The sequence below is a fragment of the Nipponia nippon genome, unplaced genomic scaffold, assembly GCF_047370975.1.
Source record: "Nipponia nippon isolate SJK-2023a ecotype South Korea unplaced genomic scaffold, ASM4737097v1 scaffold_6, whole genome shotgun sequence".
Taxonomy (NCBI): domain Eukaryota; kingdom Metazoa; phylum Chordata; class Aves; order Pelecaniformes; family Threskiornithidae; genus Nipponia; species Nipponia nippon.
The window spans coordinates 47,241,023-47,267,880 of NW_028262380.1; the positions used below are offsets into that span (position 1 = coordinate 47,241,023).

Below are 26,858 nucleotides of genomic sequence, written 5' to 3' on the forward strand. Positions count from 1 at the left end.
TATAAAATTTGGAAGTAATTTACTACTTTGCTAACAAAACATATCTAAAAATATTAGAACTTAAGGAACAAACCTGCACATCGTTGATGTGATAGAGGTGATCAGATTGAATGCCCGATATTTTGCAAACATGAGAGACAGGTGAACCTGAACCTTGTGCAAGGCCCGCTGTACAGAAGTGAAGCACAAGTGCAGGTCTTTGAGCAACTGTCAGCCCCGCAGCAGCCTTCTGCTCTGCCATAGTAAACCAAACTGTTCTGGGTATGTATTGCAGAGCAGCGCTATATTCCTACTTCATTTAAAGCCTAAGAACACCTTTGAGGTGATGTTGTGACAGAAGAAGAGCAAAGCAAAATCGGCTCTTACTTTTGCGAGCTACTAGCACATACCTCTCTGTAGGTAAGGATTTATTTATACGTTTTCTTAGAATTAAGACTAAACAGAAGAGAAATTATCACCTAATGTTTGTATGCAACAGTGCTACTAAATAGTGAGGGGGTTTTGCAGATTTTCATGTAGATAATAGGTACACTTACAGGGATTTTTGTGATTATTTTCTGAGACTGTTGTTGCTGTCCATTGTTTTAAGCACGCACTCCTTATATTTTGTCATTTATTGCCTCCTTTTCTATGAACTATGTATGTCTTACTAGTGTATCTAATATTTTTAAAAACTGCATTGGGAAGGTGCTTCTTTGAATTGGAAAAGAGACTTGTCATGCTGTTAAAGAAGAAAAAAAAAATCATAAAATGTCCATGATAATGTTTGATATTTCATTACCTGAAACTCTTACAAATTGTAGGGGTATTTGGAAAATCAATAAATGAAAAGCTGCCCAAGTGTGAACAGAACCAGCTTTTCTCTGCAGGCTGTTTAAAAAAAGTTAATGATAATTTTAAAAACAATTATGCAAGCCTAAGGAACATCATTCAGCAAACCATACAAAGTTATAATTTACAAAGCTAGTGCCATACAAAAATGCCAGTGGATAATTTATAGGTAGGGGTTGGCATAAATTTCGTGGTTAATACTTGGAAGAGTGGCAAAATACTAAGGTGATGTCATCATAAAAATCTGAAACCAGAGGAAAATCATTTTAATAACACAGTTTTAAGAAAAAAACATTACTTTCCATTCTTAATTTTTCTTTAAATCTAATTCCCTAATAAAGTATGGGAGTATACTTACTTATGAAAGACTCCACACTGTCCTCAATTTAATTAAATACTTACAAAAAGTGATGTCCTAATCAAGCAATTAGAGAATCCCCAAAGAGCACCAGGAAGGAACACATCTTGCACAGGGCACAGCGTGTGAACTTTGCAGTGTGGATATTTTATACCCCACTCTGAGTCTGTCACGGACAGTGTTCTGTCTCCACTAACAGTCTGTCATAGGCCATGGCTTCCTTGCAGTAAGGCACTTGTATCTTCCACTGATATTTTCTGCTGCAGGAAAAGGATGGCAGCTCTTTACTGTTTTCTGCCATGTATTGAGGTTTAGAGGAGAAAGAGAAAATAATAGTCAGTTTACCAGAGGAGGGGTAACTGGCAATAGTTATAGTCCCAAATTGTCATGGTTGGATCATTCTGTTTACCAATAGTATTCCTGCAGGTCTTGTCAGGGGAATAATTGTATTTTAAGGTTATTCTAACAACGCATCAACTTGGATTTATTATTGCATGCAATTTTAATACTCATTATTTCTACTCACATAGTGATAAGCACACTATTGAAATTGCAATAATAGATAATGTTATACTTTCCAATTTATAGGCTTTTGAAATCTTTGGATGTTTTGATTCTAGTTCTTCTTTGTCATACAGACAGTGTGACTGATGACAGACAGATTTTTTTAAACAAGCAGTTCCCATTGCCTTCAGCAGGAAATATTAGGTATTGGAGTCTGAAGAACAATGGCCGCATCATCAAAATAATGGTCACATTATGCAAGTTTAAATAGATTATTGTTTTTTAAAGTATATTGATAAATTAATTGGCAAATAATTGTTTCTCTATATGCATTTATTACACTGAAAAGAATGTGCTGCCCAGTGAAATCTTATTTCACAGTTGCTACCTATTCCTCTATTCTCCTAATTAAGTGAATTATACCCCATGGACCAGTTTCAGCAATGAAGTAGAGATTGCCTGGAAGAACTTAACTTTGATGGTAATTGTGTTAAAAACAGTATTGATGTTATCATTCTGAGATCACACTCAATTCTTATCTCAAAAAATTGGTTTAATATTCTGTGGGAGAAGTGGAATAGTGGGAGAAAAAAGGAAAAGAGGTGTCAGTATTTTAGTTGCTTACTAAAACATCCTCGTTTCTCCAAATTCTGTTTTACAACACATAATAGTTGCTAAGGTAACCCATATCTAATAATAATATATTGTTTGAGGAGAGAATATAACCTTAATTGTTAAATAGCAAAATGTTCTCTTCTGACTTTTTAACTGGAATATGAACTTACAAAGGGAATTTTTACTCATCTAAATTTAGTCAAATTACATTACATTTATGGTGATGTACTTGAAATGACAATTTGTCTCCCTCCCATTCCACAAGTGGTTTGTGCTCACACATCCTAATTTGTTCATTCAAATCCTCATGTTTGTCCAGTGGGACTGCACAGATGATCTGAAAGATGCAAAACAGCCTCAAATTAAATAGTAAACAGTGGAAGAAGACTAAGAACATAACACTATCTTCTTGGCAATTAGGTATCGTAAATGTATAATTGTTTACAAAAACAGAAAATATTTTCTCCAAGTACTAGACTGACTCTTTCTTCGGCAAAGCATGACAGTCATCACGGTCAATTTACCCAACTTGTTTGACATTGCTTCATAAGTGTAATTTATGCAGTGCATCTCAATTACGTTTCATTTTTGATATTGAGAACCTTCAGAATGGCTTTCTATTCTTATTTAAACAAACAGGTCATCTCATGGGGCTTCACTGTGCAGGGCAGGTGGAAGAAACCCCATCAGAAGTAGCCACGCAGATCCCTTCAGGGAGTGGTGTTGACCAGTGTTTCCTTGCAAAGCTGCTTTTTTCCCCCCCTTCTTTTTTCCCCTTTTCTGCAGCAGATCATAATGTCTGTCCTCATGTCCAGGAAAAAACATACTAAGATATATGCTCAGTGATCAATTCTTGTAAATAATGCCTTTTTAATATCATCTTAATTTATCTTCTTATTTGGCTTATTTGTGAAACAGTGCTTTGTCAAGCATTCGAATGAGCATTTTCAATCATATGGTTTTGAAGCACACTTTCTGTCTTGATCAAAGGATAAACTTGTGGTTAGCCAGTATCTTTCAGTCTGCTAGGTTAATGCAGCAAATAACTTTGTGTAATGTTGGGTTCAACAGAATGAAAACAATGTCTGCAGTTCACAGAAAATCATATTTTTTATGGGCTGGAAAATTCAGGTGGAACCAATGCCTCACACTTTGGCTCTTTATTTTAAACTGATAATAAACCCCACATCTAACCACTTCCGAGATTGCAATGAATAGCAGCCTGTGAAACCACAATTAATTAAAGCTTAGAAAACCACAGGTTTTGATGTCTGTGTTCTGTAATTAGTTCCATATATTGTACATGAAATCATCAGAAACACTCAGTGTTCCTGAATCAGAAAAATAAGAGACTAAGGGAGAAAGTATTTGAAGTATACATACAAGAAAAAAAAGTATGTTTTGGTGAGTAAATATTCATTTCAACTGGGTGTTAAAAACCCTTTTATAAAAAGGGTACATGTGAGAAATAGAATGAGCAATGCCTCTGCAGGCTTTACAACTCTCTTAAAATTATGCCTTTGAAATAAAAAAAATACTTGCCTTCTTTAAATGTGACAGGTAGAACAGTACCCTGTAAATGAGCTTAGTGCAGCGTTAGCGTGTGGCACTTCCTTTTTTTGTGCAGATAAACATTTTGACTTTGTAGCTTTACAGCATGGTGAATGTGCAAGAACAGAAGTAACGTGAAGGGAGATGCAGCTGCGTGCGCGCAGAGGGAGATCCCTTTATGTCAGGGTGATAGTGCTAGCAGTCCTGCTTGCAGGATCGGGGCCATTGTCAATGCCTGAATAGACTTGTTTAAAACATTACAAGGAAGATTAATGGCCTGGTTGAGAACGTAAGTCACCATGGTTTTTCCATCATTTCTGTTACAGAGGGTGCCACCCTTACTCATATTATGTTAGCAAGCCCTAATGAATGTAATTTTTAAAAAAATATAAATGAAAAGACTTGATCTAGTTGACCAGAGCAGTTAGAGAGAATTTCGGCCACATCTGTGGACAGTGACAGTGTTATAACCAAAGCTCTTCCAGGCTTAATGGAAGTCACTTGATTTACTAGCAGTCTTCAAGAGAATAAGATTTGCTCTACAACATACTGGATTTGATACTGCTATGGGTTTATTGCTTGGAAGGTGTCATCTTTCTTCTTTTCTTCTTTTTTTTTTTTTTTTTTTTTTTTTACGTGTGTCAAGGAAAGGGCTGAGAAGAAATTGCGTGTATAAAGGAAAACATTATATATTTATGCATTATAATAAAAACAATTAGACTGTTTCAATGATTTTTTTAATAACACCAAGAATCAGGCTGAGGCAGTTAGTTGTAGTGGTGCCTTAAAATTCAAGCTATTCTATTTTTATAGATTTGTTCATGCTGTAAGCAGCACAAGATTTCATGGGAGCCTACTAGAAATAGAATGAAGTAGCCTGCTTTCAAACCGTCTTTGAAGGATCCATTTTAAATAGGGGCCATAGAGATTGAAAAAGTAGAGCGTGGCAGAAATACATCTACTTTTATTTTACAGTTGATGCTAAAACCATCTTCTTAAATGGGTTATATTACATACTATTTTGAGGCTTCAAAGAAATTGTAAATGATACTGCCAAAGCAACTACTGCTGCTGCTAAGGAACCAAATTATATTAAAAACCAGGGACTCCCTACTTTTCTTCATGAGAAAGTAGTTAAATTAAAGTAAAAAATTAGAGTTTTTCACATTCTCATGTGAGTTAAGGGCTTGTGGGTTGACATGCAACAACAAAAAATCACATATTTTTCTACCAAATATTCTATATTTAGGTATACAGGTATGCAGTTATTGCTTTTTGTTACAGCATTAATAGAATAAATCCAAAGGTTTAAAACATACAAATGGTGGCACGTACAAATCACTGAGGAAAAAGGTGTATTAGAGTTTGGTTATGTATACAGAAGAGTTTGGGGCATAGCTAGTCAATGGCGCAGATTTTAGAATGATTTAGAATTAATTTGTTTCTAGAATTCAGCATTTCTCTCAGCATAATTTTACATGTTTTCTAGAAACAGGGAGGTTACCAGATAAATGATGTGCAATGCAATCACAGAAATGCAAGATTGGAAGGGAACTCAGTGGGATCTTTTCTGAGCCATTGTCCTGCTCTAAGTCGGGAGTAGGTAGACCAATCTCATTCCTGCTAGATATTTGTACTGTTCCTGAAGTTCAGGGATGAACATTTCAGAGATTTCCCCGATCATCTGTTGCACTGCTTTACATAGTATGAAATTTTTTTCTAACACGTAACATAAATCTTTCCTGTCATTGATGGACTAGGGAACAGCTGATCATCTGACGCCCTCTTACATGTTTGTTATCACATCTTCTGTCAGCCTAGTCTTGTCTAGATTAAAGAAACTTGTATCACTCGATCTTTTATCATAGTTCATGTTTTCCTTTCCGTCTTGCCTTTTCCTCTGAATATTCTCTTTCTCTCTGCCTATATCTTACAAGTGCTGGAGATAAATCTGGACACGCTATTTCAGCTGAGACCTCTCTGGCAGCTCAGTAGTCTAGCTTTATGGTGCGGCTCTGAACATATCTGAATGAGATTTGCCTTTTTCGTAACAGGATCACAATGTCTCCTGTTCAGGTTTTGGTCCCCTGTAATTCTGTTTATTCCACTTCAGGACTTCTGTACTTACGATTTTGCATTTATGCTTTTAATGTTTTACTCCTAAATCCAAGGGGGTTTTGAATGTTTTTCTTAAATTTCTTGTATTAAGCATCCTTTCCCAATTAGTTTTGCCTTTTAGTTGTTGTGTAATCACATATACAATGCTTGTGTGTATAATATATATGAAAGTATAATGAGGTAACATGAGATGGGAATTAAGAGGTATAGATAGTGGAACATATGTAGGTAGAAGTGATACAGCTGAACGTTAAGAGTATGTCAGGACAACGCTATGGTTATCAGTACAGAGCTATAAAAGCTAGCTCACAAATTTTAAGTCTAGCTTGTTCAAACGGTGTGAGAATCTTTACATGGACAATGTAGCCTTAGTCTCTACCATGCTTTTTGGGTTGTGATGTGTATGTTACATAGAAAGCAAATTTAAATGTGACAAACAATACAAAATATTTTTCTTCACAAATCTTAAAATACGGTCAATCTCTAACATGTTTGATGACACTAAGAAGTGATACATGAGGACAGAGCTGAGGTTCCTTCCCTGCAAAGTAATGTTTTGTTCAAGGACTTTCTGCCTTCAGGGCAGGACAAGCTCTGATTTGCAGTGTCTGCTGTACAGGAATGTTGGGTGTGTTCCTTTTATTGTGATATGAAATGAACAGAAACCTGTTGTGGAATGCAATTTAACATGTATACCGAAGGATGAAATGAAAATTGCATGTACTGTAGAAGTAATTTTCATCGTCCTTGCCAAATACACTTTCCAGTTGTAATAAACAGTCATTCCTAGTGTTTAATGTTTGATGAACCTCCTGTGAACCTACTGGGATAAGTAAACATTTTCTTAACAACAGCTACCCATTTCTAACACCTAGAGGGATTTTAAAGAGCAGTTCATGCCCTGACTCCAAACACTTGCTGTTGTTCCATTTGGTTAAGCTTTTTATAAGTATTCACGTATTTTGAGTAAAATGAGTAATTTAAAAAAAGGTCTGCAAACATGATGTCCTTTAATTATGGCTGGCCACATCCTCTGTCGTAGAAGAATGTACAAAAACTTTTTTCTATTCAGAACAGCTGCACTTATGTTGACTATTTATTCCTTATAAACTACTGTCTGTCAAGTAAGAACTAGAGCTTTGTGTACGAAAATCCTTCTGCAAATCAAAAATGTAACAGATGCAAGTGTGTTTCCTGTATAAATTTTGGGGGTGTATATAAATGAAGTGATTAATAATCACGGTAACATTTGCAATAAGATTTGAGCAAACATTCATTGTACTATATCCATGTGCTCACTGCCGTCTGATTGTGGGAATCTCTTTTTGCATTGACTCGTTTGTGCACTGAGGCTCTTGCATTACTGCTCGTCCAATTACAATGATATTCCTCCTTTTAGATAATAATTTCACATTTTAAACATAATTCAGATTGTTTTGTTGCAAATCCTTCTCATAACTGAAGTAAAAGCTATTCTACATTTCAGCTTACAACAGGTGTGTATACAGAACTTGAGTTTCAGTGAAAGAAGTTAATCTGTGGTGGGATTCTTTTGGTTCTCCCTTTCTGCGAAAGCTGAGCTAAGTCTTGGAGCCGGGGGTTTCTGTACACTAAATATGACTTTTGATCTGAACCGTAAAAAATTTTTTTAGGATCTCATTATAAATACTGAGAAGAGAGATTCTCCTTCTTGCTCTCTCTCAGTATTTGGTATGTAATTCTTTATAAGGTTTCCCTTCTAGAACAGAATTGCAGGTCTAACACAATATTTGTCAGAATAGGAAGTTCTAGAAAATATCATTTAATGGGCAAAAATATATCAATTGCAATGCTACTGTACTATATATAAAGAAGAAATAATCAGATTCATCCAACAGAATTAAGTGTTCATAGGTTATATAATGATATTTATGCATGTCTGTTACTGACCCTACACATTTTTGCATTAAAGTTTATATTCACAAAATGAAGGTAAAGGGTTTATTTATGCCAGCGTTTGAAAAACACTTCTTATTCAGCTGTCTACTCATAGATGCATTCAAGTATCTTTGGATGTCCGTGAAAGAATATTTTAGTGCAAAGTGTTATATTACTGTTATAAACAGTCATGAAGTACCCTACCACCTTAATCACAAGCACAATTCAAGCACAAAACAAAAAACAAGTTACCTCGGGAGCTTAGAGTTGAAATACAAAAAGATATAGTGGATATATACAGAAAGCCATGAAGCAATGACAGAGTGAAGAAGTAGTTTTAGAAGAGTCTCTGTAGAGTCCTACTTTAGCTCCTCGGTGAGAGCAGTATGAGGAGAAAAGAGCAAGTAATCAATACAGAGTTCTGCCCTGTAAATAGGTATGAGACTGCAGGTGGCCTTTAACAATGAGAGATGATAGATAAGCAGAGGATAAACTTTAAATGTCCTTAAATACTATGATGAGTAATTTGCATAGTAAGGAAGAGTTGATAGGAAGATGCTAAGATAGGGAGGACAGAGTTACTATTTAGGAAAATATTTGGTGTTTTCAAAATTTAGCATCCAGGAATCAGAAGCAGTACAGTGTGTGTGTTAACCTACCGTCCTGAACAGAGGTTCGTCAAGGCAGAAGACTGCTGACGATGTCCGCTACAAGTGATTCAACCAAACTTTTAGCAAATGCTTGTAAAGGACACGCATTCCCTCGCGTAGTCAACACGTTGAAATGATTCACTGCAGCTGTTAATTTGTTTAGGACAGTTCTGTGAATATAAAAAAAATGCTATCAGACTTGGGGATGATGATTTCTTAGACGTCGGGTTTTTTGCTTGTTTTAGCGCCATACTGCAAGCAAAAGACACATTGCACAATTTTCTCCAAAGACTTTATGAGATTGGGGTGAGAGAAACTGTACTTCAGTAAATTATTTTGGGACATCATTTTGCCTGTACCCAGTCTATTTTCAGTTGTTTTCAGCAGGTACTTTGTCTGTATAAACACACACACACCCTTTGACTCTTTAAAATGTGTATGTAGATATTAGTATTGCCCATGGTCTGAATGAGACTAAATATTTTTATTAAGTGTTCAAATAATACAAGAAAGAAAATTATCTACTGGGTTTTAACTTTTTTAAGTTGCAGTTATAGTCCTTCTATGTGCACATGCATAAGGTAAATAAACATCGAGTTAGTTTTAAATGTATTGCGTATGTTTGGTTTGAGAATGTTATAATGCAAGTTTCTCTGAAGTTCAGAAATCAAAATATTTTGTGGTTGTTACTAGGATAAAAAAGGTAGACTCAGTTTTTCTTCAGGCATATATATATATATACACTAGTATGAAGGGTGGAGAGCTCTCTAAATTTTGGTTAAAGCCTCATTTAGAAGAGAGAGATGTATAAACAAGAAGATAGTGCTCACTAAAAACTAACGTTTTGGAAGTAGTTATGGTTTTGATATTACTCTGCTACAGGTATACTTTATAGGAACCAAAACCCAGGGATTATATACCTAAAATCAGTTTGCATATCTACAGTAATCTGAAAACAACAAAAAAGACAAGTTATTTGAGGAAGGGACTCTAGATGAAAACTGACATAATGATTAAACTTTGAAATTTTATGCCATGGAGATAGTCTATGCCATGGCTTGTTCTATACTATTAGATGTGATTCATTACAGACTAAGTGTTTGTTTTTAAATGCTCCCTGTTCAACTCTGTACATCAGGACATGCTTTCAGAATAAGGCTGAGTGTTTGGCCACTGAGTCACAGTATGTCTGAGTCATGAGAGGTCTTGCATTTCTTTGAGTTTGATATTTACAATCTTACCATTCAGTACAACAGCCATAAATTCCTAATGTATGCAAATATAGTAAAAACCCATGGCAAAGGTAGAAAAACATCAAAACTTGAGTCCTCTCATAGCTATCAGGCTGGATCTCCAAACTTTATCGATTCTAGGGTTTGCAGGGGTTGCACACTTCATGGTTTGAGACCTCTGCTGTTGCCAGAGGTGCTGGCAACACAGCTTTCAAGCAGAATTGTTTATATTTCTTCTCTTCTTAATTAACCGAAAGAATAAATCAGTGAATGAAAGTTCTTGCCCAAAAGAATACAAGGATCACTGGATCATTTTGTAAAATAACAAATGCTTTCAGTGGAGGACAGGAGAGAGAAATTTAGTAATTTTGTAGTGCTTATGAAATCCAGAAGAGGTTGTGTGCGCTGCTTCTGTGAGACTTACCAGATGCACTGAAAAAATCCATAATTCCATGCAACTGCATCCAGTAAAGATCGTTCTCTATGTGAATGTGTTTCTTAGGAATAGAAAACACGACAACTACCATGATGAAGCGTATTGACAATAAGGTCTTCCATGCAATACGGTACTGTGAGCATTAGTTTTCTTCTTTTTGCCTGTAAAGTGAGGTAGCGTGGATTATTGCCGATACATGTGATCACAGGAGAAAGCAAAATATGTTCTCATACATATATACACACACATATATGTGATTATAGATAACTAATTTTTTGAAAGAATTAACCAAATGACTGAAGTTTTTTTTTTTTTAAAATGGCTTCCAGAGGTTATTGCTATTGATGCCATCCACTGAGAGTTTATGAATTTGCTCTAGATATGTTGTCGTCTTTGTCTTCACAAGAGTGCCTCTCACACCTATGCTGTGTATTTCAAAGGGTGTCAGGGTGCACAGGCTTCAGGCAAAAAGCTGCAATTTGCCAGGCGAAGGCTGATGATTAGTGACATCCTGTGCTATTTTCATGCTGCTAATTTCCTTGAGAGCATCCCCCTGTTGTTTCCAGCACAATTAGGATTCCAGGCCTTCTCTGTGAACTGCACAGAAACTCTGTCTGGGGGAATATTTAAAACTTTAAAAATAATAGAATTTATCTCAAAACTTTAACCTGAGGAAGTGTTAGGCTGCTCCCAACACCGCTTTTACACATCTTTATTCCTTTATTCACACCTGTGACAGGCAAAGACAGAAAGGCACAAACGCATTCACTTTCCCTTGTCACCTTTCTCCTGTTGGTGGTTATGGAAAGGAGGGTAGAAATGATGCACAATTTGGGAAGCGATGCTCAAAGTGCCATAACAAAAATGCCGATGTCGAATTTGGAAAGGCATCTCTGTCTGGCTTTAAGATGCAAATTGGTGCACACACATGGATACTCAGCAAATGAGGTCCTCAGTGAGATAAAAGGAAAACCTTGCAGGCATACGAAGAGAGGCTGGACAAGCTTTTGATAAGCACTTGTAGCACAACATAAGAACAGAAAATTTAGGGAGCCTGTGAAAGGCAGAGAGCTGGAGGCTCAGTAAGGGAAGAAGGGCCTGTCATCCTGCCTTCTGGATCTCATGTGCAGTAGCTGATTAAATTGAGGAGGGTTGGTACCCCTACCTGTATGTCATTTGACCAGCAGAAGTTACGTCCCTGAAGTGAGGATAGCTGAACGAGATGCATGTTTACTTCAGTGCCACTGGAGCTTAATTTACCAGACTACCTACTTAGCAGCCCTGGAGCTCCTGTCGTCTCTCATGCAACCATCCTCACTGCTGTGACAGTAACTTCAGCTAAAGAAATAAGTGCTGCAATGGATGGGAGCTGCACTGGCCTTCCTGGCTTCCATCTCCAGAAGTAAACATCCCCTTCATCCTTGCCTTATTCCCCAGCTTTGACAGTATAAATTGAGTATCTGCCTTTGCTCCTTCTTTTTTTCATTCCTTTGCTGGAGGCACAAGAAGAGGATCCTGGAACTTGATTTCTCTGCTTAGGTGGCGGTGCACAGGCCCAGCTACTGATCATCTCCACTTTCTTCTACGTTGCTACTTGAACAGGACTAACATTTTGCATAGCAGTGGTGCAGGTTAATGTTGCATAGAGAAGATGTCCTTACAAGTGACAGACTTTCACAAATGGATTAGCTTTTTTGTACTGCATACATGTGAGCAAGTAAAAATTTTTGCTTTTTTTCAGGTAGGTCAGGATTTCTAGAGGCTTTTCACAGTTATTACTGCATGGACTTATGGGAGAAAAGAAAGAGCTGTTGTCATGTCAAAAAGCTTCTATGTCCTCAGGGCAAACTCAGAAAGAGCTGGGTATCTGCTTTCCCTCATAGCTTCTAATGGTGCTAATAGGAGGGCTACCTGTGATTATAAGGGAAGAAAATAGGCTTTCTTTATTGTGAGTGTTACAAGAATGTGCATGTACTATTAGTCTCAAGAGCATATCTCTAAATCTAAGTAGGACTTGGAGTGTTCCTGTATAATAATAAAAAAAAAGCTGCAAGGCTATTTCTTTAGAAGAAATATGTTATTTCTTTCAAAGTACTGATCCTAGTTGGTTTTTGGAGGAGGGGAGGTTCCTCTGAGGTTTTCTTTGCTACAGAGTCCCTTCTAGTTTGATCAAACCATACCAATGTTTAATAGTTTCTCCAGACTGTGCCAACTGAATGGGTTTTCACTCAGAAACTGCTTGATAATGTTTTCTTCAAGACAAGGAATGAAAAAAATGGAGATTTCTTTTGTGAGGAGGGAATTATTTTAGACATATTATTCACTACTTTTAAGTGTCCTGTCATGCCAAGTATTTGACTCACTTGTTTTTGTTGTTCCAGTCTTAACTCAGTGATTGCGTTATTAAACATAAAAGTCCTCACTCCTGGCTACAGCAAACTAACAACATGACTTCTTGACCCTCCTTTAACTGGAAGAGGGTAGTGTCAGTACCTTGGCAGTCCTATCCTATGAGACAGGAGCAAAAGGAAGGGTTTGCTTAGATCACGATGGTGCTTAAGAGGGGATCTTGTGTAGATTGTAGGTGAGTGCTGTTTTGTTCTGAATTGTATATCCTTGGAGCAGGTTCAGTGCAAGGGAAGAACAGATGGATAGTGGCAGAACGGGAAGGGTTATAGCATACAGTCTCATATCTAAAGTTTTACCCTTTATTTGTCTAAAATACTTCTGGATTCTTCAGGTAAACCAATAATGAGCATCTAATAAATGTTTGTTGTATTCATTCTCTCACAGAACTTGTGAGATCAAGGAATGGCCTTTATGCTCATTTTACAGATTTGATAAGGCTGTGTTACAAACCTCCATGCTATGACATTCCTGGTGCGAGAATGAATCTAAAAATGTTTGTGTTAGCGGCCGCTGTGCTTTCTGTTGTGATGGCTTAGCTGTTGGAGGTCTGTGCTGTGAATAATATTGCGGTTAAAGAAAAAAGGAAATGAGAAATATTCATTTTCAGAAAGATTACTTCTTGTTTATGATGCAGCCACATACACAGTCATGCTGGCGTAGCAAGGAGGTGCTACTGCCAGATGCTTTACACCATGAAGCTATGGCCTAAATAGTATGCTCAGGATCACACAGGAAACGTGTGTCAGAACAAGAAATTAATCACAAGTCTTCGAGTTAGGCTATGTACTATTTCAGCCTTTAGGTTTGAGCTTCAACTAGGTAATTTCAAATTCATTTATTGCAGTTTTTGTTTAGACTTACCGCTTCACTGATGGTCGCCGCCTTATTCTACACATCAGTGTGTCCTACCCTTTCCCCTTTGAGAAAGAGGCTAGATGGAATAGCTTTGATTCCTTTAATAGGGCACAACTAATATTGTGAGCACCCTAAAATGCATTTTACTCCCAAAGTTTCTTTTGGGGTTCTGTTGTGGGATGTAATCTTCAGGGCTGGATAGTTTTGTGAAGTTAGTCTTTATATTATTTCCTTCCTTTTTTCCAAGCCCATATTTTAAACTGTTGCCTAAATTTGGTCTATTTGCCTGTCTTTTACACTTGTAAACACCTTAGGGGAATTCTGTAAGGTATTTGTTTTGATAGAGTAAAGTATACATACAGAAATACAATATAAACAGACCTAACAAAAATTCTGTTGGATCCAACACTAATTGTCAGTCTTGGCTGTTGTACAGGGCAGCAGAAGCCCTATGTTTTCTGCTCTGGTTTTCATCCTGAATCATTTTAACTAACCGTAAAGATGCAACTGTTTGGCTCTATCTTGGTTTTAAACATGTTTATTCTTATTAAAGTAAATTGAAATTGCTTCCTGGGCACAAAAACAAAAACCATAGAGTGTTTTGTTCACTAGAGGAATCACATTAAAACACAGAACTTGTTGATGTATTTTTCAAATCTGTCTTGGCAGAAATTGTTCATGCTCAGGCAAAAAAATAAAAAAGGTGGTGTCAAGCCTAAAACATGGTATTAATTGAGGATGTGCTGCTATGACAGAAAAAGTGTTTACTGTCTATTAGTATTTATTGTAGAAAAGCTTGGAGAACATCACTTCCCAGTAAGTGGTCTCCATCAGGAAAGATATTTTGGATAACTGCTATACCTAAGCAAGCGTCTGCTGTCTTGGGTTATGTCTCCCCTGTCAGATAAAGAGATGTCTGTTATATCAAAGGCTGATTATGTGCTAGCTGATCCGTTAGGGGAGACACGATATAGTCTGTGGAGTAAGTTAGGTGATGCCAGCTATAGAAGAGATGTACAGTTGACAGATAGCTACTTCCTTGTAAGATCATTGTCTCCATCAACACTGTGCAGCAAAACAGCTCGAGCTTATTGGTGGTTCTCCTGTGAGGCTTTCACATCACTGTTCTGCAGTGAAATGGCATCTCTCAGACCTACTGTGTACTGACGTCAGTAGCGCTGCATGAAGAGTGGCTTCACATCAGTTTGTGTAAGGCATGCAGGGGGAAGCAAGGATCAGAGTAGAAGTGTCAAGAGAGATGTAGATTAAATTCTAGGCAAATGGATTTTTATCTGAGATTATTTAATTGGAAGGAACTATAATAGAAGTGATGGACTTGCTATAAAATCAGGCAAACTCCATTTAAGGAGCATTTCAGCATTTTGAAGTTGCAACTATGATGCTACATTTCAGAGTTATGCTGAAGTTTTGTATTTTGCTTGTTCTAAAGGGTATGTCCCATCAATGAAGTTGAGTTTTAATTGTTTGCATTAAGTCATTTCTCCTCTTATCTTCTCTGAGAGTAAAACCTTACTGCAGGTGTAAACATTGCCTATAGAACACAAAACAAAAAACTTTGAGAAAACCGAGTGAAATTATAAATTGTATAAAATTCCAAGATATAATTTTAGTCAAAGGAAGGAGCACCAATTATGCTGCCCTGAACATTCTGTCCAAAAGGTTTAAATTATAAAATAAGTAGTACCTATTAGCAAGTAAAAGCAACGTAGAGTATAATTTGAATTACCATTTATAGTAAACATTTTATTGAATTGAGATTTCATAAAGGTTATTATGTTATAAATATAAATTACAGCATTTATAGAGTTATGGTAGCAATTATCTTTGATTTATCTATTAATTATCTTTGGTACATTTTAACTGTCATTTAAATTGACTAAATTAAGAAGTTGTTGGGAAAAACATTCTTAATCTTGAGATGTTAACTACTATATTCTAAAATGTTCATCTTCAAAGATGTGCAATTTTGCTGTTTCAATTGCTTTTTCTTTATGTTTTGGTTTGCTGTAAGAATGATTAGAAAGTGATGACAACTTTAATTGTGTTACCATTAAGAGCAATGATTCAACATTTCCTCATAACATTTTAACTCAGGCAAATGCGTACTGAATCCAGAATAACATAAGTCGATGGGTCGGTTCCTATATATGTATTGCTAAGCGTGCATGTTCTAAGTTGTAAATGTGGAAATAGATTCTAGACCAATGGATTTTCATCTGGAATCCATCTATTTCATTGGCAACAAAAAGTCCCAGTAGAAGTGAGACACTGAAGTAAATTCTTTAGCTGGAAACAAGATAGAAGAGATTTTTTTTTTTTTTTTTCCTTCAGCTACTAGTTCTACCATTTGATCCTTATTTTGTTTTTCACCTTAGCAAAACCCTACCCCTTCAAACCGGGAAATGTGACTGTTACAAATACATCATCGTGGAGAAAAACAGGAAGAAAAATTTTGGAATATTTATTTTTTTGACCATCTGAATTATAGTGTCGCAGCACTATTTTCAAACTTGCTGAGTAGCATGTTTTTCTAAGAGCAAATATTTAAATTATAGACCAGAATCTGTTGCTTTATTATCATAACCTAATATATGGATCAACATGTTATTATTTTTAATGTGGCCAGTGGAGAGAAGAGGAAAAGAAATATTTTAACTTTTGAAATCCACATTCATCCAGAATGGGAAGAAACTACTTCACTCACTCTATTGGAAATGCTGCTAGATTAGCAAGATGAAAATATGATAAAGTTAATAGTAGCAGCACACTAGATGTATGTTTTGTATTACCTTTGCAAGACTCTCAGTTAAAAAGCAGCGGAAATCATTCTAGTGACTGCATTTCTTGAAGATGGAGAGAGAAAAACCCTTGAAGCAAAAAATAGGAAGGGCATGGTGGTTACTTCCATTTGCTGCCCTTTCAACCACACATTTAGCTGAAACCAAGAATGCATATTTAATAGAATTGAGAGCACAGAAAGGAAAATATAATTATTGGTATGAAATACGGCTATCACAAACATATGTATTTTAGAAAACTGCTGTTTAGTATGTAGTGTTGCAAGGATTATTCTATTAAATGATTTTTTCCTGCATAACTGTTACATTTCTCATCAATGTGTCTGATTATTTTGAAAAGGTAAATGAATACAATTGATCTGACATTATAGATGGGAAAAATTACAGTATGTATACACTTCACATTAGAATACTGAGAGTGCCATTTTGTCACTAAGTGGAATGAGGAATCTTAAATATATAAATATAAATACATATATAAATAGATATTTATAAATATAAATAAGTATATAAACATATGTATGTAAGTATTGTGCAGTAGTAACAGGCACTGCGCAGGGAAGGCACAAGAAACATGTTAGTTCACTTATTGGAGGAACATTCAGTCCTTCGATCTTAACATTATGTTGTAGGATTGTTGTAGGCAAATTCAGCAAGGGACCTCAGGAGGTCTCTAGTTTAACCTCCTGCTCAGGGTAGGGTCAGTTCTGAGGTCAGACCATTGATCAGGGCTTTATCCAGTCAGGTATCGAAAGCCTCCAATGATGGATACTGTGCAGCTTCTCTGGGCAACTTTTCCAAAACCTGACTGTACTTATATTGAATAAATTTTCCTGAAATCTTACAGGGACCACACTTGAGAGCAGTGATGCATGTAGCGTTGCACATTTAAGTTCGAGATTTCTTGTCCTTCCCATCCCCTAAATCAGCAATGTGTTCAAATCTTTCTTCATCCCTCTTACATGCTCTAGTGTAGTACTGTGGACATAATGTCTGTAGTGATGTCTGCCTGTATAAAAGCCTAAAGAAACTTACGGTGGAGCAGCAGCAGCTTCCTGCTTAGGCTTCCCTTCCCGCCTTTTTTTATGCTTTCGAAAATACAAATCAATGCATAATTTTTAAACAGATTGTAGAGTGAGCAAAACCAGAAGTCTGGTATGTTCATATTTCACACTAAAAGACAAGAGACAAAGACTGTGGCTAAGTTTCATAGGAAAGGCAGCATGTGAAATGTGTGTTTCCTCAGATTTCTAGAGGATTACAGTAATTGCCTGTAATGGGACCATATTTTCAAATCACTCCTTGTTCTATTTCTAAAAACTTGTCCGCCACTCAGTGAACTTCTTCAAAGAACAGGTATAGTGGCATGCTATCTTAAAGACTAGAAATGTAAGAAGTGGGAAAACTGTCTAGTGGAAGTTTGTATACACTTATCGCTGAAGAATAATTAGGTACTTTCTGACTTTTGTCATTTTTCTTATTAGGTAAACTGTACATTGGAAAGAAGCGAGCCACTTATAAACTTTCCCAGCTGTGTAACTTCATAAAGTACAGCACTTCATCAAAGCAGATCCATTAACCCTCTGACTGATATTCTTCTCTTGGCTTTGATTGCAGCACCACACAGAAGCACCTAGCCCGTCATTGCTACCCCCATCAGCTTTACCATTAGATGTATTAAACAATGCCGTTGCTGGATTTAGTACTGTGGAAGAACTTATTCGGTACCTTGAACCAGATCGGTGGCAACTGGATTTGGAAGATTTGTACAGGCCAACGTGGCAACTTCTTGGAAAGGCGTATATTCATGGGAGGAAATCAAGAGGTAAATTACTCTTCTGTCTGGCCTTGCAGCTTTCTGTGGGTGTGTTTTCTGAACAAAGAAACAGTAACTAAGAGCATTCTTCACCTTGAATTTTAGTTCCAAGAAAGGAATATGTTAGAAATACAGCAGAGATCATTGTTGTTAGCTATTTTCACCATTATATTATCTGAAAAAGAACAGTAACTGAACTCAAAGGAATTTAGCAGGATAAAGTAACAAAGGGGTAAAAAAAAAATAGAAGCAGACGGGGTAGTTTTCTGTAGGGAACCTGGGAGATCTTTATTTCCACAAAGTAGCAGGGAACCTTGGCTGCATGACATAATCTAACTTTGTGGGTTTCTTTTTTTACAGAGGGCAAAAACTTTGTTTTTTGTTTGGGGTAGGTAATTTCTTACACTTACTGTATCATGTGAACAATTGGTTTATTTCCTTAGAATTGTTCCAGTCTCTACACCATATGAATTGAGAGCAATTAGCTAATTGTTTCTCTTCCATGATACCCCATGAAATCCCTGTGTCCATGTCCAGTTTGATCATGCAGTTGTCAACTTAATGAGATGTAAAGTAGATTATGTATTTCAAGACTTGTGGAGCTATTTCTTGTTCAGCAAGCCAGTTTCTTCCATCTACATTTGACATTCATGAATTTTCTAACACATATCATCCAGATGCTGCCCACTATTTCATGTTTATGGATTCCATGTGGATGGATAGTATGCAGGCAATACCTCCTTCCTTGCCCACCATACAGCATGAAAATGAAACATATGAGCATAACTGAATAGACTCTTGTGTTGACAGTCGTAAACTAGATTATCATCTGTTCAGCAAGGAAACGGATGAAGTAAAACCTTTCATAGCTCAAATTTAAGTTTTTGACAGCTAATTCTTGGATCGGAGCCTAAAAATCAACCCTTCTACCCTACCTGTATTGCTACAGCTATGCACACAGCAACTAAATCAAGAGTCAAAGAGGAGGAAATCTCTTTAAAAGCTTTCAGGAATGGACCATGCCTTTCAGATATTCATTTAACACTATCCTAATTAAAGAGATTCAGTATTTGCCAAATCTATGCCATAAGCCTACAGTAAGTGGGAGAAAAACAAAATGTAATTTATGAAGCCTTACATAAACTAAAATGCAGGTGTTGGATAACATCTATATAGACAAAAGCAGCTCCCTACAAGACATATCTTAGAAAGAAACTATCAGAGTAAATCTTTTAAAGACTACTAATTAGATGTTGAAATAGATTTTTCCACTGAATAAACATATCACGGTATTGCCACATTTATCTTTAAGGGACCACCCTCAGACTGCATTACCGAGTGTGTAATGTAATAGCCTGAGGCGGAAAATATGTCCAGTTGAGATGACATAGTATTAACTGTTAGGTCTATTCAATAGATAGGGAAAGCAAACCTTTTTTTTTCCTTTTTTTTCTTCTTTTTTTTTTTTAAATGTTATTCCTTCTAGTAGTAAGTTTGCTGCATTTAAAAACCTTTTTAAGAAATGTTTGGGAGAAGTGCAGACCTAAAATGTTTGATTTTTTTCAAACTCTCTGATTCTATAATTAGACCAGTTTTATTTTTGCAATATTTCAGTGTAAAAGCTAAATTACTGTCCTGCTTTCATAGACAAACATCAGTTTACATCTAGATTAAATGAAAATGTAATTAAGTGTATGTTACTTTATATAGAGAAGAGAAGAATATTGTCCTCTACTCCTACTTAATAATTCATATGAAAAAGACTATATTTAGACAACCTAAATTCCACAGAACTTCTGTGTCTGATGTTTTCTCTGGATAAAATGCTTCCAAAAACTTCTAGCCAGGAAAGAAGAAACACCAAGTTCAGAGGCTTTGATGTCTAAATATAGTCCTAAACTCTTTTATAATATTAAACATACTTAAAAATAAAATGTTTTATTGTGCAAAAAAATGATCCCATCACTTCCCACAGAAATCTATGTATAATCATTAGACCATATTCTGAAGCCTGCTTAAGAAGAAAAGAGTCACAATCCAACCGTAGTCATTAGTAGATACTTGTCTTGTATAGTTATCTGACTTTTTTTTTTTTACTCTTCGTTTGGGGTTTTGTAAGAGCCCTGTCCTATTGTAGGTGCCAGTATACATCTCCATGGTGCTTAGAAATGAAAACCATCCTGCTGTTATCTGTGCCGACACACAAGTGCCTCAACCAGAATTTAATTTGTTTTGTTGACTTTGAGAGCAGCATCCAGCTGGAAAAATGTTTCAGGAAAGAGGGTTCCCCAGCGCACTTGATAACATCCCAGAAGATGCCAGACAGTTGCGTTGCCAGATGCAGAACAGTTACTTTCAGGCTGGTGTGAACATGGGTTGCTTCAGTTGTATGTGCCAGTGAAGGCAGGCTTTTGAAATAGACTTTATTGTAGACCTACCTGCATCTACATTTCCCTCCCCTTTTTTTCCTTCTCCCCTTATTTTTATTTTAGTGTTTCCCATTCATGTGCTACTGCAGAGACTTCCATTCCTCCTGAGCTAGTGCTAGACAAAAGAACTTTGACTGTTGTGTCAAACATGATACATGAGTGGAAGCCAAGTTGAAGGAGTGTTTAAATGTTCACATTGTAACAGGTACTGTAACTCAGTGCACTTGGGAAATCCACATAACCTTTTATTGTGGTTAAGTAAACACTTTTAAGGGAATATATACATTCTCTCATCTAACTTTGTGCCCACAGTGCGTTAAAATAAATTTTGGACAGACAGATACTCTTTGAAAAAATAACAGCTTCATTCACACACTTCAAAGAAGTGATTATATAAGCACTAGATAAATTTGCCACAGACCTTTTAATGAAATTGAATTACATAAGGTAGGGCAAGGGTTCATTGTGAGGTATAATAGCAATATACCTTAGTACATTGTAAAGCATGGAAACCAAACGTGACATTTTTCATCTCTCCTGAAGCCTGTTATAACACTAAGGCACACTAAAATCTGTCTGCCATGAGGTGATGATGTGTTCTTCCACAGAACCTTTTTAAAATTTGGGTCTGCAGGTCTGAGGGGTTCAGTTCAAATTCATTCCAATTTTGTGACAAAATGTGTAATACACTTGCTGCTCCTTTTAGTGCATTGCCCTTCCCTCTATGTTATAACTACAGCTAGTATCAGGAAAGGGATGCGTTCCTCAACTGCTCTCAGTAGGCAGGAGGTAACAGAGAAGCACAAAGCCACACAGGCATCTCTCCCCCACTGGTGGGTGGGCTTGCTGGAAGAGGTATCAGCACCCAGCTCCCATGTTCAATTTCTCATGGTGAAGGGCTGAGCAGCAATTGTGTTAGGATGCATAAGCTTAGCTTCTTGAAAGTCACTGCACCAAGCATGTCAGTCTCTGTAGAAATCTACCAGTAGAAAGTATTAGCAGAGCTAGCATTTCTCTCATTGTGTTTTAAGTATTTTATCCTCCTTCAGACAGTTGACTTATATGTTTGAAAAAGTAACAGGAGAAAGAAGTACTCCATTCCTATCCACAGTCCTTGATTAATGGAAGTAGACATGTCCACCCTCTAAATGACTCAGCCTAGAGCTATTAGCTGATCAGAAGAGCTTAAATAATTTCTAATTTCTCACAGTGAATCTCTCCCCCGGAAGTTTTGTCTCTCTTTTCCTCTGCTCCCTTCTCAGCTTTCTCCAAGGAATGCTCTTGCAGCGTGGGAGGCAGGCTGGCGTCCTATCAGTAACTTTATTGGAGTTATTACACACTCCTTGCTTTTAAAAATCAGATTGTTTATTTAGGAGCCTGTGTTAACCTGATAGTGATGGAATGAAGTGCCCTAGCTTGGCATTTACTCTAAGTGCAAGCAGAGAAAAGTCTTCAGTGTGTTTAACTGACCTTTCACAACAATAAACCCTTACTTAGGGATACCGGTATATGGATATGGTCTGCAAAAGAAATGTTTGAAGAAACATGGAATGAGATTGCTGCCCAAAGATCTGCTTCTGGGACAGTACTAATGAGCATTTCTGCTAAAGAAATGCAGCTTCTAAATTCTCTTTATTTTTTATGTGTTTAAATAGAATTGAAAGGTATCATCTTGCCTTGATAGGCTGAAGTTCTCCTTGGTGACCTAGAGGCTCTTTACATAGCCAGTAGAGGGGAAAACAGGTATTTCTCTAGAGGGTGATTCAGATCAGGAACATATTTTAGCTTTATTTTATAGCTTTTTATTTACAAACTGCTAGCAATAACTATAAAGTATTTGTCAAGTAATATCAATGCACTGGGATTTTTTTCCGTAGTTTCTTCTTTATTTAGCTCAAAAACAGTTGGTTTAAAGCTCTTTGCTGCTTAGCTTGAGACCTCTATTTCAGTCATCTCAGTAGCCATATTATCATAGGGTTTTCTTTTTCTTTTTTTTCTTTTTTTTTTTTTTCTTGTTTTACCAGATAGAGTACCCCTGTGAATTAGACATTACTTCTGTTCCTTAATGGTGGTAGGTTTGGAGAGAAACCGTTCAGACAAAAGGTCCCAGATTGTGATCACTATACTCTGGCTTTTCTGAAATAAATGAAATTACATTGCTTTTTGCCAAAGTAAAAAATGTATTAATTTTCTCACTAAACCAATCTCATTTTTTCCAGTCTTAACTGCCTCTTTCAAGGCCTGTTATTTCTTGGCTATGCAGCTAAGGGAAACCTGAAGGAGCTTGCCCTGTTTCGGATCTTTTCATGAGCTTGCTGTTCAACCATTGGCATAGTGAAACTTTAGTGTGATACAGTGGAAGCGTTTTATAGGGAAACTGCTCCCAAATATTAATATCTTTAACTTGCACTTCAAGTTAGATGCTTACAAGGAGAAGCTGTATTTTATTTAAGACACATCAAGTGAAAATGAAACCTAGAGAAGCAACAGAAATTCATATATGTGCTGCTATATGAAGGAGGAGGGGAAAAATGGAGTCTACTAATAGTTATATAGATGCACATACTCATGCACTTATTTGTTGTCTGTACAGTATTCACTGATAATGATAGAACTTCTTGAAGTTCTTAGTCCATAGAAGTGAGTTCCTCTTAGAAATAAATGGTTTGATTCTTTTTTATACTTACATCGCCCTTGCAAAGCAATGATTGAAATTTTAATAGGGAAGAAGTTTGAATGCTTTATGCAAATGAATTAGAAATGTGTTTGGAGGTTTGCAGGATTCTTAATTGCTGTGTGTGTTTCTCCAATCCAAAATTAATACAGAATAGCAACACTAGAGCTCAGAGTATGAGCGTGAACAAAGGGAACTCCATTAGAGTTGAATTGATAAAACATTTATTGGAACATAGTAGCCAAAGCTTGCTTTGTTTTATTTAAACCAACTCTGCCAGAATTATAAAATAATTAGTGAATACTCCTATACAACGATCATTCCATTTAGGTTTCATGGTATTCATATAACTGCAGTATGATACTTGTGTGCTAAACCTGTACCACCTGCACAAAAATGAACTTTCCTCAAGGGGTCTGCACTGCTGAAGTTGGTTTACCACCAATGAAGTTGGATTAAGAATGAGAAAAGCACCAGTTTGTTTGTCTTTTTGCAGTGGTCGATCTCAACCTCCTAAAGGAGGAGGTGCGGCTATATAGTTGTACTCCTCGCAACTTCTCAGTGTCACTGAGGGAGGAGCTGAAGCGAACTGACACCATCTTCTGGCCATTGTGTCTTCTGGTTAAACGTTGTGGTGGAAACTGTGCTTGTTGTCATCAGAGTTGCAATGAGTGCCAATGTGTACCAACAAAGGTCACCAAAAAATACCATGAGGTACGCACTTTTTTTACATTTGCATGTTTGGAAATACTGAAAGCCAATTAAGGAATTTATTTTTACTATAGGAATGCACCAATATTAATATTTTAAAATTTTATGTATTGCATTTATAGTAAATATTTTTTTACCATTTTAATGAGGTGTTACGTAAAAAAGTAATATCTTTCTTTTTAAAATATTTTTCTGCGGAACTATTAAGTCATTCCTCAGGTATTTGTTTACTGGTGCAGTTCAGACACATCACAACCATACCTCCTTGTTCAGCTTTCTCTAGTGGTAGATGTGAACTTCATGAAGGAACAGATATCTGTCCATTTCCATTGTTAAATAATTTTAGCTATAGATTTATATTATATAATTATCTGATAATTCCATTGGGTTAACTATAGTATCAGCCCTTAAATAAAATTAAGTAGAAATATGAAACTGTAAGAATCTCTTCTTTGATAAAAGCAAGTATCTGTTCAGCATGTTTTAACCAATTTTGTAAAGGGTTGAGCTAAAAGCAAGAATAATAATTAGTGAGTGGAATAAATGAAGACATCCAACTGAGGAAAGCCTATTTCTTTTAATAGGCTTCCTGTCATCCGGTGTGCTTCCAGTGCAAGCTAGCTCATAGTCTAGGTGTGTGATGAAGCACTTGCCGTTTTCTTGATGCTTGGCTGCTTCTCCTTCAGGTTCTTCAGCTGAAGCCAAGGACTGGCGTCCGGGGATTGCATAAGTCATTGACAGATGTACCCTTGGAACACCATGAGGAGTGTGACTGTGTGTGCAAAGGGAATACTGAAGGATAAACGTGATTTAATTGTGCTGTTTTCTTTCAAAGCACATTCAATCAATGGCTGATTCTATTATGGGGCTTGTGCATTATCTCCTTCTGTAATCTCAGTTGTTTGCTTTGGGGATCTTCCATCTTCAAGATTTACAGTGAGCTCTAAAAAGAAGAGAAGCCAAACTGGGATTATATGTTGTGTGACAGCTCTATTTGGAGGCCCAGTGAAAGGATGGGAGAAAGGCATCAATGAGGGATTTAAAATATATGTATTGTTTTTGTCCCCCACAATTTTCTTGACAATACATGGATTTATAATTTAGGAGTAAAAATAAAGTTAGAAGGCTCACATCATGGAGACTCGATCCTGCTGGCTGTCTCATTTCTACAGCTCCAGTACATCTGGCCTCTGGTTGAAAACACCTGAAATCAATCTTTCTGTGTTCAACTACTCCTATGTACTCTAAATCGAAGCATTATCTGTTGTATAAACTTGGGTTAAAACAGACTGTCTTGTTCCGAATTAAACTTAATTTGTCTAACGCTGGTAGGAAGGACTGGATTTTCCCATATGCTCTAGTAAAGCTCCTGCCTTTTAGAAAGAAGACTGGACAATAACGTGAGCTAACGAAGCAAACATTGAAAAGAACAGCGCCTTTATTCTTACTACTATGGCTGATGATTTTTTTGTTTGTTTGTTATTTTTTATCGTGTACATTTTTATACTCTCCTTTTGACAATATAACTATTTGCTTTTCTAAACTTGTTAAATATATCTATTTTTACCAAAGGTATTTAATATTCTTTTTTTATTACAACCTAGATCAACTATTTTTTAGTTTTGTGAGACTTTAAAGCCAGATTTATACAGTTGGAGGAACAGAGATGTGGTTACAATGGGAAAGGAGCATGATTTCTTTGCAGTTTGTTGCTATGCAGTGAAAAAATACAATTTTTTACCTGGATGCACAGTAATAATAAACCGAGATTTGTGGATGAAGCTCTAAGCTTGCTAGCTCCATGACACTGAAAATATGAGAGACAGACGTTACTGTAAGTGGTTTCAGAAGCTGACTTTAAAAATTCCCGCTCACCATTCTGGCCTTTGTTCTGGTAGAAAAGAAATGAGCATAGATAGATGCATTCTGGCTTGTTTAACTCTTTGATTTCTTTAAAGTAGGATGATCTGCAACGTAAGAAAAGCAGCCCAGTGGCTTGCAGCCTTCATGATGCATCATGGTCCTGGGAAGGCAGCCTTGTTAATGTTGAAGTGTATGGTTTTCCATTGATGGTTATAGCTGTTTAATTACTGTTCACTCACTGGATCGTAACACTCTTCAGTACAGTTTGATGAACTATGGTTTTGTTCTTCTGTACATTATATTCTTTAACCAATACACTTATCCCACCCTATGCAAATTGAAAAGGAAACAGTAAAGTATTTTGCTTGTAAAATGCTTTAACATTATGCCTAGTTTATTTTTTTGACTATTGGATTTGCAGATTGTAATGAATCACCAAATAAAGTAATAATGCTAATTTTGGGAGAATACATGTTTCTGTGTGTTTGCGTATTTGTATCTGTTCGATAGACAATAACAGGAAAAGTTAAAGAGGGTGATTTTCTACTTACCATTTTGAAAGTCAGTTATGAAAACAAAAGTCTTCTGTTACAAAGACTTCCACTTGCTTTATTAATTCTGTTTCACTGTAAATCTACAAGAAGAAAAAGAGAAAAGAAGGAATGTGGTACTATTTGTATAAACATTCAAAATGTTCAAAATTTTGTGGATGTGAAGCCATCAAATTGAAATAACATCTTCTGTTATTGTTTCCATCATGAAAATGAGTTCTGATGAAAATGTGGAGGTTTTGCAAGTTGGTATGACTTTCTGATATCAGTTCTGGAAAATTCTCAGGTGGCTTCTGATTCTGTCTTAGCTGGTCTGTTTTGCCCCACCCTCAACCTCCTACTGAATAAGAAAAATATCTGGAGTAAATGTGGCATATAATTATCCAGACTGAACATTAACCCTGTTTCAGAATGCAGAATTATGGTCACACAAGAAACCTGGTTTACTTGAATTTTGAGTCTTTGGCCAGAATAAAGAGTGTTTTGCAGGGATGTTGGGGATTTTTTTGCATTAATATT

General features: G+C 36.4%; 1 protein-coding gene across 2 annotated transcripts in view; it reads left to right on the forward strand.

The window, feature by feature from the left end:
* The window catches only part of PDGFC (platelet derived growth factor C), a 135,123-nt gene extending 108,865 nt beyond the window's left edge, over window positions 1-26,258 (forward strand). For both annotated transcript variants that reach the window (XM_087736754.1, XM_087736753.1), the window contains 3 exons: window positions 17,913-18,120; window positions 23,711-23,928; window positions 24,612-26,258. In XM_087736754.1, coding sequence (XP_087592880.1) covers window positions 17,913-18,120; window positions 23,711-23,928; window positions 24,612-24,728 — 543 coding nt within the window. In that variant the 3' untranslated portion in view covers window positions 24,729-26,258. The remainder of the gene's footprint in view (window positions 1-17,912; window positions 18,121-23,710; window positions 23,929-24,611) is intronic.
* The last annotated feature ends 600 nt before the right edge of the window (window positions 26,259-26,858 follow it).